The sequence below is a fragment of the Pseudonaja textilis genome, chromosome 2 (genome assembly GCF_049901715.1).
Source record: "Pseudonaja textilis isolate UNSWEBS1 chromosome 2, rPseTex1.2, whole genome shotgun sequence".
NCBI classification, from domain to species: Eukaryota; Metazoa; Chordata; class Lepidosauria; order Squamata; family Elapidae; genus Pseudonaja; species Pseudonaja textilis.
The window spans coordinates 123,552,026-123,566,696 of NC_141991.1; the positions used below are offsets into that span (position 1 = coordinate 123,552,026).

The window sequence follows — 14,671 nt, forward strand, 5'->3', positions numbered from 1 at the left end:
AACTTTTATTGCTACAATTGTGAGAATCACCAAAGGTGTTCGGTTAACAACAGAGGTGGTATTCAGCAGGTTCTGACCAGATCTGGAGAACCGGTAGCGGAAATTTTGAGTAGTTCAGAGAACCAGCAAATACCACCCCTGGCCCCGCCCCCAAGTCCCAGCTGATTGGGTGGATCTTCTTTTGTTGCTCTAAACAGGAGAACAGAGCTGGAAAGCGGGTTAGTGGGGTGGGGAAGGAATGGGGATTTTACAGTATCCTTCCCCTGCCACACCCACCAAGCCATGCCCACCATGCCATGGCCACAGAACTGGTAGTAAAAAAAATTGAATCCCACCACTGGTTAACAACACAGTTATTAAGTGAATCTGGCTTCCCCATTGATTTTGCTTGACAGTAAGTTGCAAAAGGGGATCACGTGACCCCTGGGAGCCTGCAACCATTATAACTATGACCCAGTTGCCAGGCATCCAAATTCTGAACACATGAACACGGGAATGCTGCAACTGTGTGAAAAACGGTCATGAGTCACTTTTTTTTTTCAGTTGTAACTTTGAATGGTCACTAAACAAATTATTTTAGGTCAAGGACTACCTGTATGCCACTTTTGAACTAAACATCATTGCAGAGTGATTGCTAGCAGTTTTCACAAATTACATAGGCATTCGTGTGGTGAAAGCTTTTGCATTGGAGGTGGATCAGAGGGCATCATCTGAAAACAAAGGCATGACAGATTAATTCTGTAATCCAACCCTTATGGTACCAGAGCTCTTCTCTCCCAGATCACTTCCAGCCTATAAAATCAGCAGAATCATGTCAGTCAGTTGGATTGCATGAAGTGAAGAAGAATCATGAGCAGGTTGTTTTGGCTTTAAAGGTGGCAACTAGACACTCTAAATTGTGGCCTTTGTGTATCTTTCTTTTGGGCAATTTAGAAGAGCCTTCCCTAACCTGCTACCCTCTGAATGAGTTAAATCTCAGAATGCCTTAATCAGCATAGCCTAGAGGCCAGACTTGGAAAAAAAAATAGATACTACCACTCTCAATGAGTTTAAATAAGATGCATGGTTTTATTTAGGTTTTAAGTTATATTGTGCAAACACAAACATGCCTTAGAGTAGTAGTTCTTAACTGGTGTGCCATGACACATAGCCATGACTTGGCTTATTACTAGTGGGGCATAAGATTTTGTGTGCATACTATTTCCCCCCCCCCCCCTATTTTTTGTATTATAGCAATAGCAATAGCGCTTAGGCTTATGTACTGCTTTACAGTGCTTTACAGCCCACTCTAAGCAGTTTATGTCATCAGCACATTGCCCCCAGCAATGGGTCCTCATTTTATTGACTTCTGAAGGATGGAAGGTTAAGTCCATTTTGAGACAGTGAGGATCAAACTCCTACCACTGAGCTGAATTATACTGCAATACTGCATTCTAACCACCATGGCTCCTGTGAATGTGCCACCATGGCTCCTGTTTATGTTGATTCTATATAACTGTATAATCAGTAGTGTTTTTCTTTCACTCCATGACTAAGTGAATAGGTGGAATAAAACAAACTCTACAGTGAGTGGGAGATCAACCAGGTTCTTGATGTGCCTAGCTGACAATTTTATCATATAAAAGGTAGAGGAGGGAACTGGAGGGACAGCTATATGGGACTTAATTCTCACTAATAGAGATGAAATGTTGAGGAAGTAGAAGTTATAGGAACTTTGGCAGAAATTGATCATGTCATACTTGAATTCACCATAATGCAGTTACTACAGGACTGCAGAAAAAAACAATTGCTACCAACCTGCCTTCCATTGAGGACCTGTACACTGCACGAGTCAAAAAGAGTGCTGTAAAAATATTTACAGACCCCTCACATCCTGGACATAAACTGTTTCAGCTCTTATCCTGAAAATGATGCTATACATCACTGCACACCAGAACAACTAAACCAGTGGTGGGATTTAAATTTTTTTATTACCAATTCTGTGGGTGTGGCTTGGTGGGCATGGCAGAGAAAGGATAATGTAAAATCTCCAGTCAGAGGTGGTATTTGCCGGTTCTCTGAACTACTCAAAATTTCCACTACCGGTTCTCCAGAACTGGTCAGAACCTGTTGAATACCACCTCTGAACTAGAAACAAGAACAATTTTTTCCTGAACTCCATCACTCTGCTAAACAAATAATTCCCTCAACACTGTCAAACTATTCACTAAGTCTGCATTACTATTAATCCTCCCATCCTTCCTTTCACCCATCTCCTCCCACTTCTGTCTGTATGACTGTAACCTTGCTGCTTGTATCCTAGTATCCTTAAAACTTGGTGGTTTTAAATTTCTGGGAACTTATATCTCGGAGGACCTCTCATGGACTATGAATGCTAACATGCTTGTGAAGAAAGCACAGAAGAGACTGTACTTCCTGAGAATGTTCAGGAAGATAAATCTACCTCAGCATCTACTTCTGTCCTACTACCACAACACCATTAAGAATGTCTTGACATATGGCATTCTTGCATGGTATGGGAACAGCTCTGTAGCGGAAAAAAGCTCTACAGAGAATTATTAAAACTGCCCACTATATCATCAGGCTCCAGCTACCAGCCCTGGATGACATCTTTGCATCTCGCTGTTTGACGAAGTCGTACAACATTTTCAGAGACTCTTCCCATCCTGCTTACAATCTTTTTGAACTCTTGCCTTCTGGCAGAAGATACAGAACAATTAAAACTCAGACCACACATTTTCTGAACAGTTTTTATCCCAGAGCTATAATTGTACTTAACAATGACCTTAAGGACCACCATCATTGAGCTGTTGGACAGTGTTACTTGATCTGTTGTGTGGATGCTTGTGTGTTTTTAAGGGGGTGGGAAATTTTGGCGGGTGGGGGTGTGTTTGGGGATTGTCATGTTTGTGTGCGTGTTGGGTCTGGTCTCTAGGTGTTATGTGAACTTCGTTGTATGTGTATACTGTGTATATTCGTACAATGACAATAAAGTATTATTATTATTAATGATTTTATTGACTGTTTCCTAGTATGATTTGACTGTTTATTGTACCCTATGACTATTATTAAGTGTTGTACCTTATGATTCTTGACTCTTGACGAATGGATCTTTTCTTTTATGTACACTGAGAGCATTTGCACCAAGACAAATTCCTTGTGTGTTCAATCACACTTGGCCAATGAAGTATAAAATAAAGTAAGAGAACCAAGTCAGACTACTGTCTTAGTCTTTAAGAGAGCTGATTTCAACAAACCAAGAGAGAGAGATTAAGAAGGACTCCTGCTTGGCAAGCCCTGAACAATGAGATAATGAAGGCCCACGCAAAAACAATACCAGAGATACCTGAGGAGACTGGTAGGGCTGCAAAAAGAGCTCTCTCATGAACTGAGGGACTAAAAGGTCAAATGAAAAAAAAAAAGAAAACAGAAAGAGGGGTACACACTAAAACTGAATACCAGCGAGTCTGAATCTGCAAGGAGGGAGTCAGGAAAGTTAAGGCCCAGAATGAACTAAGACTGGCAACTTATGCCAAAAATTATTTAAAAAGGGTTTTCTTTCAATATGTAAGGAACAAGAAAGAAAGTGAAGGAAATAACAGATCCACTAATGGGAACAGATGGCAAGAAGGAGACAGGCAGCAGGGAGAAAGCAGAATTGCTTAGTTCTTTCTTTGCATTTGTTTTTATGCAAAAGGAAGAAATAGCCCAACCTATCAAAAGCAGCACTAAGGGAGATAAACAGGTAGACAAGTCAAAATAGGCAAGGAATTAGTAAGAGAATACCTATCCACCTTCAAATCACGTACAAATCACATGGACCAGATGATTTACATCCCAAGATTCTGAAAGCGCTGGCAGATTCAGAAGTAATCTTGGAGCCACTGAATGTAAAGTTCCTGTAGCATAATAGGAAAGTCTGGAAAAGAGCTGAAGTGGTTCTACTCTACAAAAAAAGGGGAGGGGAAATAGATCCAGGAAATTTTAGGCCAATTAGCTTGACATCAATATCTGGGAAAATCTTGGAAAAGATAATCAAGCAGTGGATTTGTGAGCACCTAGAAATGAACAAGCTTTTTACTAGACATCAGTAAGGGCAGTGGTGGGATTCAAATTTTTTTACTACCGGTTCTGTGGGTGTGGCTTGGTGGGTGTGGCAGGGGAAGGATACTGTAAAATCTCCAGTGAGAGGTGGGATTTGCCGGTTCTCCGAATGACTCAAAATTTCTGCTACCAGTTCTATAGAACTGGTCAGAACCTGTTGAATACCACCTCTGAGTAAAGGTTTGTTAAAAGCATATCATGGCAGACAATTGTATTGTCTACTTTGATAAAGATCAGAGACATGTTGTGGACATGCCATAGTAAATGTGGACTTCAGTAAGGTGTCAACATCTGAGACAGCGCGTCCTTCAAATTTGCCACAATGCGCTGTTTCAGAATTGACTCCCAATTTCAAAGTTCTGTCTTGGACCCCGTACTCTTCAACATCTTCATAAATGGTCTAAATGGGGTAGAAGGGGAACTCTTCAAATTTGCAGTCAACACCAAGCTGGGGGAAGGGAATAGACTTTAGAATATAGACTCACAATTCAGAAGAATCTTGACACACTAGAGTAATGGGCCCTATCCAATAAGATGCAGTTCTTTGGTGAGATATGTAAGGTCTTCACTTAGCAGGAAAAACCAAATGTGTAGGTTTAGAGTAGGCTGGTACTTGGCTAAACAGTAGTAACTATGAGAAGGACATAAGTGTCTTAGTGGACTTATTATTTGTGCAGCGGCCAAAACAGACAATGCAATTCTAGGCTGCATCAACAGAGGGATAGCATCAAGATCACAAGAAGCGATAGTATCACTTTATACTGCACTAGTGAAGCTTAACTTGGAATATTGCATCCAGTTCAGGTCACCACAATTCAGAAAAGATGCTGGGAGCCTAGAAAGCCTGCAGAACAGAGCAACGAAGATGATCAGGAACCTGAAGATTAAACCCTACGATGAACAATTAAGGGAGATATATATTCTAGCCCAAGAATGTCAAACTCAATTTCATTGAGGGCTGCATTAGGGTTGTGTTGAGGCCCCCTCAGGGGGCCGGGGTGGGCTTGGCCATGGTGGGAGTGGGTGGAGGTGTGGCCAGGGTGGGAGGGGCTATCACTCTTATCGGGAGTGCCTATGGTGGCCCAAGCACTCTGCCAGCGAAAATGAACTCCTGCAACCCTAGCAAAATGAAACCCTAGCAAAAAGGGAGCTCAGGAGGGCCACAAACAGCTTTCCGAGCTCCGTTTTCATGGACAGAGGCACTGCAGGGCAGTCTTTCACTATTTCCAGGGTGGCCGTACAGGCCTTGAGTTTGACAACCCTGTTCTAGCCTGTCGACAAGAAGAATTATGAGTGACATGATAGCTGTTTTCCAGTACTTGACGGGATGTCATAGAGAAGAGGGGATTCACTTATTCTCCCAAACACCAGGGAACGCAATGGGTAGAAGCTTGTTGGTGACCCAGCCTAGAACTAAGGATAAATTTCCCGACATTGAGAACAATTAATCAATGGGACAACTAGCCTCCCTAAGTTGTGGGTGCGCCATCACTGGATATTTTTAAGAGTAGACTGGACAACTATTTGACCAGGATGATATAAAGTCTCCTGCCTTGAACAGGGAGTTGGACTAGAAGATTTCTGAAGCCCCTTCCAGCCCTATGATTCAACATTCTGTGATTTATGATATATACTTGCCAGCAGCCAGTCAACTTGAAGAATATAGTAATTGAGAAAAAAAAACACTTTTAAAAAAATGAAAACAAATCCTTGCAGGAACATCTCCATCCTTACAAAACCCCTGAGTTTAATTTAAAATCTATTATCAAGCACTTCTTCCTTCTTTCTCTTCAGATCCTGAGATTCTGAGCCAACACCTTGACAAGATAAAACAGATAATTGTTTTAACTTTCCAATGCAGTGGTACCATTACTGCCTGAAGATAAACAAACACAGCCAGAAAGGCAGAAATTGTACATCACGCTTATTCCAATGAAATTTTCTTAATGTTTTCTTTTCTGTTTGAAATCCTCTTAGCCAATTCTTCTGCAGGCACTGCTACTCCACTTATTTAACAAGATTAAGCTACAGTTTAGCACGCTACCATTTTGCCATCCATCTGTCAAGCACAACCCCAGTGAAAGCAACCAACGGTTATGGTTGTTTCTGAATCACATGAATGGCATTAATAGAGAAGCTACAAAACCCAAGAGCACTCATGTAGGGCATGCACCGTACATGAACAAGGCAGCTTTTTTGATTTTCAAATGCATCTAGAAGGTCAACATCAATAGAACCAAAGAAATATTCACAGCATGTGCACATATACATACACACCAGTGCCAATTGAACCAACCCTCTATTGGTAGCAGTGGTGGTATTCTATCGGTTCAGACCGATTCAACTGAACCAGTAGCTCCGAGGATCATCTGTGAGTGAACTGGTTTGCTCCGATGATCAGCTGCTGTGCCCTCCCACCCACCCTGGCCCTATACTGACTTTGATTTTCTGCTTTTCAACTTTAGCTGCTTCGCGCGGCACAGACAATTGCCGCACGTCAGCTGTTTTACAGACAGGGCTTGCAGCAGACGTTGCACACATGTAAAGCACACACTCGCACGGAACCAGTAGGAAATTTTTTTGAAACCCACCACTGATTGGTAGTCTTTCCATTTTTCAATATCAATAACATTTCCAAAACTATGAAGCAGAGATGTTTCCACAGACACCTGTATCCCTTTCACTACCTGCATTCCAGACAGTGTTTCCCAAGTGAGCCTTAAGTTACCCTTAAATAAATATATAAATATAAATATAAATTTATAAATATAAATATAAATATAAATATAAATATATATATATGCAATGTCTTGCTCTTGGATGCAGCCTTCTCTTTCTGCTTCACCATCAGCTTCAGTGTTGCCTTCCTGTCAAGATTTCACATGTTACCTCATCCAGTTTAAATCCACAGCACCAGGGATTGGATGAGCCTTCGCTGCTGCTGCAAGTTCCTAAATCAAGCATTCCAATCCCGAGCTTGAAGCAAAATAGCTTATTTTGGTCTGACCTCAAAACAAAGACCTTGGAGTGTATATATTTTGTTTCAGGCTTAGAACACTTCAAAGAGCTATTCTGAGGTTGGATTACTTCAAGGTCTATTAGTTTTCTGTAAGAAAAATTCCTATGAAAAGCAACAGTTGAGAGATGGATTCCTTCTCTGTCAAACTGTTTCTTGAGCGAGTCTTCCCAAGGAAGGAGAGGTTTGCAATCTGTACACTTTATTTATTTGTTTTGTTTTGTTTGTTTGTCAGACATGTACATGATAACAAGTATAGGTGTGGATATAAACATGAACAAAGGAAATAAATACAGATAAATTGAGACAGTGAGAAAGGGACGGTAGGCATGCTGATGCGCTTATGCACGCCCCCTTTAAGAACCTCTTAGGAATGGGGTGAGGTCCATGGTACACAGTTTGAGGTTGAAGCTGTGAGGGTTTGAGGCTGTAAATGTGGGTATAGTTTATTCCTAAGCTTGAGCAAGAAAACATAAATAAAATAACATCTGGAGAAAGATTTGTGACAGCTACATCCAAGCTAATGCCTCACATACTGCATAGAGAGATTCCAGATTCCACCGTTCACAATCACCATGGCCAATAGAAACTGAGAGATAATGGCAAGGAAGCCATGCAACACATTTAAAAGGCACTGGATTGGGGGAAGTTAATTTGTACATGCAATCACACAATTTAACAAATTCAAGTTTTAGGCTAGGGGTCTCTTGTGGTTACAACTGAATATGGCTCTAGAAACTGAAAAACCTAGATTTCAGTGAAATTGGACAATAGCCCCAAACTAAACACCACCAGGAAGTAGCAGATAAGTAACTACTTAGTTACTACTAATCCTTAGTTACTACTGAAACAAATATTCCTGCTCTTATTTATTTGTTCATTTATATCCTGCCTTTCATACAGGAATTCAGAGCAATATATAGACAGCAATCCTTCCTCCCGCTTTTTCCCATAACAACACCTTGTGCCTTTCATTAAGCAATAGGCCCCACTTTCAGCTTTTTAAAATATTTTCCTCATCTGGGATAGTATCAACTGAAAGGAGAATTAATGGAAGCCAATCTTTAAGGACTTGTGAAGAATAAAGGGAATTATGGCAGGAGCAAAATGAAGACAAAATATACTTAGTCCAAATACTATTTTCCCCAAATAATGTTGGGAAGTAAAACTTGTGAGCTGTACATGCTGATAGAAAGGAGGGCTAGCATTTAGTGTTACAAATGTTCAGTGGTGAATCCTGAAAAACATCAACTGAGGAGTGAGTGTCTGCATTTCAATATCATATTGAGATGTTCTATCTCGGGTAAATGTGACTGATAATACATTTAAGTTTTGTTGAGAAACTGAGAGCTATGACCTTTCCTTTCCTTTCCTTTCCTTTCCTTCCCTTCCCTTCCCTCCCCTCTCTTTCCTAGGATTGGGCAGGGAAGGTTCTGTGTCATTTCTAGCTTTTCTTAACTATTGTCAAGGCCATTGTTAGAGCTTAAAGATGCTGTCATTGAAGAGAGATACAGAAGAAGGAGGGAGGGAGGCAGGCAGGAAGTAAGTTTGAGGCATACATGGCTTTAAGATGTCAGATTGTCCTCCCATTACTAAAATAAATCAAACATAGTTCATCTCTAATCCAAGTCAGATTGGGGAACTACTTTCAACTACAACAAAGATATAAAGCCCCCATTTCGTTTAACACACATTCATGAAAGCTTGTGAAATTGAGACAAATCTATTACCTTTGTATTTTGTCACCACTGCTGAATTGATGCTATGAGGCTCTTGGAAAGTGACAGTGAGTGATGTGCTGCTTGTTACCATAAGGCAGATGTTGGTTGGTGCCTCAGGGGCTCCTGCGAACAGAGGAAAAACACTATACTTCATGCGGAACAAATACTTTTCAAACACTGCTTTGGGTCATTGAAGAAATGAGTTGAAGCCATGCAACAAGGGTGAGCTTTCTACTGAAGTCGCTTGTGTTTATAATGAAAACAAGGCATCTATGCTAATGAGACTGTTTGACACCATTGAATTCTCTTGCTCTCTTTGTTTATTTGGGAGAATATAGTGTAAGTATTTCTAATGGTGTGTACTTATATAAGTGTAGTAGAAGATTTAGAATATCATCATTTAGAACATCACATTTCCTCAATCACACAGTTCTGCCAAGGGGATAGAATAATAGAAGCGCTAATTAATTTATATTCATATTTAGAATTATTTAGGGACTGATTGTACTGTATGTTTAGATATCATTTATTTTTTAAATTTTAAAAACAAATATAAGCTGTTTTAAATGCAGGTTTATGAATTTGTTAGACTGGCTTAGCAGTTTAAACTTTCCTGCATGGAAAACACAGACTATTTGTTAAAAGATTTCATATTTTCTGACATTAGCATTGTAAGTGATTTTATTACATTGCAAAGCAAGGCGTCCTTCTACAGTTTCAAGCAAGTTCCTTAAGAAGGTCTAACAGTTGTCAACCTTCTTTATGATAAATGTCCATCTCCGTGAATAGACAACTGAATAATTCTTCTCTCATCCTGAGCCTCAGAGGTGCTATTCAGCAGATTCTGACCAATTCCGGAGAACTGGAAATTTTGGGTAGTTCGGAGAACCGGCAAATACCACCTCTGACTTGCCCCGCTTCCATCTATTCTCTGCCTCCTGAGTCCCAGCTGATTGGCTGGGTCTTCTTTGGTTGCCCTGCACAGGAGAACAGAGCTGGAAAGCAGGTTAGTGGGGTGGGGAGGGAATGGGGATTTTGCAGTAACCTTCCCCTGCTACACCTACCAAACCACGCCCACAGAACTGGTAGTAATTTTTTTGGAATCCCACCACTGCTGCGCTTGTCTTATTTTAGGAACAGGCAGGTTGCTGTTCTACCTGTAACCCATTTGTCAAACAGGTTAGTTGCTCAGCTGAAATACTGAGGAGGAATCCCTGGAAACACAATCTGTTTTATGAATTATTTCTGTTCCACCCATTTCACTCATCCAGGCATTTGTCGCTTGGCTCTTTCTTACTGGAATGTTCAAAGGTGGACTTCATGCGTTTGTAAAGCCGGTATCTCCATTCCCAGGCTTTCAGCTGCTTCTCCTTCTCAGAGCTGTCTGCGCCAAGACTTTCACTCATGACTTGCGCGGACAGGTCATTCACCCGTTGCTGAGCTTCTTGGACTAAGCTGCTCAGATGGACGGATCTGTCTTCCATGCTGACAACTGCTAGGAAGAGGAACTGGGTTAAGTTCTGGAACTTTTCAAAGGGAAATATGGAAGTTAATCAGTTTTGAGGACAGAAGAGTACATATGAAATCACATTTGAGAGTACGTAGGGCAGGCGTGTCAAACTCAAGACTTGTGGGGTGCTGAGATCTGGCCTGTTGGGCCACCCCAGAAACAGTGAAGGACCAACCCACATTGCCTCTGCCAGGGAAGACAAAGCTCGGGAGGGCTACGTGCAGGCTTCCCAGCTTCCATTTTCAGCCATTTTCACTGGCAGACGAAGGCTGTCGCGGCTGAAAACGGGGCTTGGGAGCCCATTTTTACTGGCAGAGTGCTTGGGCTACCACAGGCGCCCCCAACATGAATGACATCAAGCTGGCCATGTCCACTCTGCCTCTCTCCCCAAGGTCAAACACAACCCTGATGTGGCTCTCAATGAAATTGAGTTTGACACCCCTGATATAGGGTATGAGAAATATGGGTCCTTTAAAGAGTATTAGCCTGTGGATAAGCCCAGGGACGGAAACCAGTCTGTTTGCAATAACCTGTAAAGATACCATCTACTATTCCAGAGAGAATCAAGTGGCTCTCAGTCAGTTCAAATATGGGTAGATTTTGTTTCAGGACTACGTGCAACACAGTTGTTAAGTGAAATATCATGGGACCACAATTTGTAATACTGTTTTAGTGCCAGCTTCTCCATTGATTCTGCTTGTTGGAAGCTGAGGGTAAAGCACACAAATGACCATCTGCTGTGACCATGGTATGCTGTAACAGTGGTAAACACCTGATAGTTGTATCATATCTGACTCTCACTCATGTGACTACCAGAGACACTGTAACAATTGTCATTGTGAGAACAAGCTGTAAAATTACTTTTTCCAAAATGGCTGTAACTTCAAACAGGGCACTCGTGAAGTGAGGACCAGAGGTGGCATTCAGTAGGTTCTGGCCAGTTCTGGAGAAACCGGTAGCAGAAATTTTGAGTAGTTCAGAGAACCGGCAAATACCACCTCTGATTGGCCCCACCAACCCCATCTGTTCTCTGCCTCCTGAGTCCCAGCTGATCGGCCGGGTCTTCTTTTGTTGCCCTGCACAGAACGGAGCTGGAAAGCAGGTTAGTGGGATGTGGAGGCAATGGAGATTTTACAGTATCCTTCCCCTGCCACAGCCACCAACCCAAGCCACGCTCACAAAACCGGTAGTAAAAATGTTTGAATCCCACCACTGGTGAGGACAACCTGCATATGGATGAAAGTAGGACACATAAGATTGGGATTTGTGTCTTCTAGATATATGGTTGACCTTTAACACTTTGCAGTAAGTACTAGTTGGGTTTTTTTTTTTATGTTGGTAAGGGTTCTTTTAGCATCTACAAATAAGAGCATCTTCTCAGAGATGAATCTCTGGACCTTTGGCTGCAATTCTTTTTTGGTTCTGGTACCCATCAGTAATATGGTTTCTGTAGTAAATTTGATTAGAGGAGTTTTGAAATGATGTTGGGAAAAGTATGAAAGAACCATTAAGAAGAGACTTGAAGTAATGATTGTATAGTACAGTCTGGGACCAAGTGTGAGAAGGAAACTCAAAATAACTGTGCCTGGTTTGTTTGTTTGTTTGGCCTAGATGGGACAGAGAGAAATTTGGACAGACTTTCAAGATTCTGTGATTATACTTACATTAATAATGTTCCTGGAATCTGTGGTGTTTGTTTCATGATTTGGCCTCCTTTGAAGGGCTGGTCATTTGTTATGTTGATATATTGTGCAGTTGTGACTTATAGGAAACTGCAATGTTGCTGCAGCACCCCTAAACAGCTTACCTGCAATTCCTTGGGACTTGGCTGTTTTTAATATTGCACCAAAAAAAGCAGCCACGTGATCATTTTAGCACAAACTATTTCACCTACGTTTTAGCTTTCTGAATAGAATGATTTTTAAAAACAAACAAAAACCACACTGTTTTAAGGAAAATATTAAAATATAGTTGAGTTCATATGCAAGATTACAGCACATAAATTTCATGTGGAAATTGTTCCAAGTATATATTAAGCCATTTTTTTCTTTATTTGAGTTGATACATTTCATCTGTAAGATATTGACCTCACACATTAAATACATTGAAAGCACCTTTATGAAGATAATTCCTTTCCTTACCCTTCTTTGTTCAAATTACTGATTTAGAGACTACTATAATATATTTGACCTGAATATAATCTCCCTAAAGATTTATTAGATTCAGAATTTTAAATTTTCTACATTTTACAATATAATATACTGTATATATTACTTCGTAAAATTGTAACACTGAAGCTTCACTGGTTTTTAAGACTACATTGATGTCATAAATGCATTTTAATGAATTGTATGAATTTTTCAAAGATTCTTTCTCTTCCTCATTTAGCTGTATAAAAGTTTTGACAAAATAGTGATATGATATGATCAACCTCTTTGTTTATGTTAATATAAATGTATCTGGATTTTATGATTGAATCTATGTTATCAATCAGTGCAAAACAATGTTTTACAGTATTTGGTTCTGGCTTGAAACCAGTCACTGTGTTTATAAACCAGTATTTTTGACTTACTATGTTGTGCAAAACCACCAAAAGCTGGACATTTAGTTATTAACCAAACTTTTGAAAAGATACAGTATATGCAGAATCACTTGGCAGTTATTTAAGCTATAACTGCACCCCACTGTCACCAACAGTTTATGGTAAATGCAAATACCCTTTCATTTCTTATAGAAATGTACTTTAAATACTTAGACAACTTCTTAAACATTTAATTGTATAATTGCAAGGTTTACAGAGCATGTTAAACCATGGTCTATTTTAACTGTAGTCTGTTGAATATGCCTAATAAATGGGCTCACATTAGATGTGAAGCCACAAAACACAGTAAATTAACCATACAGGTACAACCATTCGTTTAGTGACTGTTTGAAGTTACAACAGCACCAAAAAAAGGTGACTTATGAGCGATTTTCACATTTCCTTCTGTTGCAGCATCCCCATGATCAGAATTGTGGTGCTTAGCAACTAGCATGTATTTATGACGGTTGCAGTGTCCTGGGGTCCATGGAATCACCATTTGTAACTTTCCCAGCCGGCTTTCGACAAGCAAAGTCAATGGGAGAAGTCAGAGTCACTTAAGGACTGCATGATTCACTTAAGAACTGCAGTGATTCAATTAACAACTATGGCAAAAAGTGATAAGGGGGGGCACAACTCACTTTGCAACTGCCTTGCCTAGCAACAGAAATGTGATTGTATATCGAGAACTGCTGGCACTGGCTGAAAATCAAATCAAATCAAATCAAATCAAATCAAATCAAATCAAACCAAACCAAACCAAACCAAACCAAACCAAATCAAATCAAATCAAATCAAATCAAATCAAATCAAATCAAATCAAATCAAATGGTCACATAATGGATTAGCTCTCTGCATCTAGCTCAGATTTCCCCAACTTTTCCCACTTTGGGGACCAGCGTGGTGGTGATGGGGACAGAGGGAATGGTTCTGCTTGAGCACGTGCATGCGCACATGCCGGCCATTTTTACGGCTCAATTGCAATCCCCTCATGGCCCACTAGTGGGCCACGGGTCACAGGTTGGAGATCCTTGATCTAGTGGATGCTAATTTGAAGAGCTTATGTGCAGCTATTTGCATTCCATCTTAGCTATCAGCTTTGGAAGAAGGACTCCACTTGCAGCAGTGATCCATTTATAAAATTCTCCAAAAACAGTTTTTTCCCGAACACCATCACTGTGCTAAACAAACAATTCCCTCAACACTGTTCAACTATTTACTAAGTCTGCATTACTATTACTATTAATCTTCTCATCCTTCCTATCACCCATCTCCTCCCACTTATGATTATATGACTGTAACTGTGTCGTTTGTATCCTAACGGTTTCTATTGACTGTTTCCTAGTATGATTTGATTGCTTATTTGTACCCTATGACTATCATTAAGTGCTGTACCTTATGATTCTTGATGAATGTATCTTTTCTTCTTATGTACATTGAGAGCATATGCACCAAGACAAATTCCTTGTGTGTCTAATCACACTTGCCCAATAAAGAATTCTATACTATTCAGATTTCCAATGGATGGAGATAGCAAATGCAAATGGTGATCAGCACAGTGTATTATTTAGCCATGGAAATGAAGTGGCTATGGGTGTCTAGCCTGCACTCATAGACATGTTTGCATTAAAGGCAGGAAATGAATACTAATTTACGATTGCCCCTCAGTGCCATCAGTCTGCATTTATTTACAGACGGTCAATGAAAAATCAGCGCAGTCGGTTTTTTTAAACTGCTGC

At 40.4% G+C, this 14,671-nt stretch overlaps 1 protein-coding gene across 1 annotated transcript in view; it reads right to left on the reverse strand.

The window, feature by feature from the left end:
* The window catches only part of ANKFN1 (ankyrin repeat and fibronectin type III domain containing 1), a 127,178-nt gene that overhangs the window by 82,959 nt on the left and 29,548 nt on the right, over positions 1 to 14,671 (reverse strand). Inside the window, exons 4-5 of the mRNA XM_087925146.1 lie at positions 10,139 to 10,333; positions 8,851 to 8,964 (exon numbers count right to left, since the gene is read on the reverse strand). Coding sequence (XP_087781272.1) covers positions 8,851 to 8,964; positions 10,139 to 10,333 — 309 coding nt within the window. The remainder of the gene's footprint in view (positions 1 to 8,850; positions 8,965 to 10,138; positions 10,334 to 14,671) is intronic.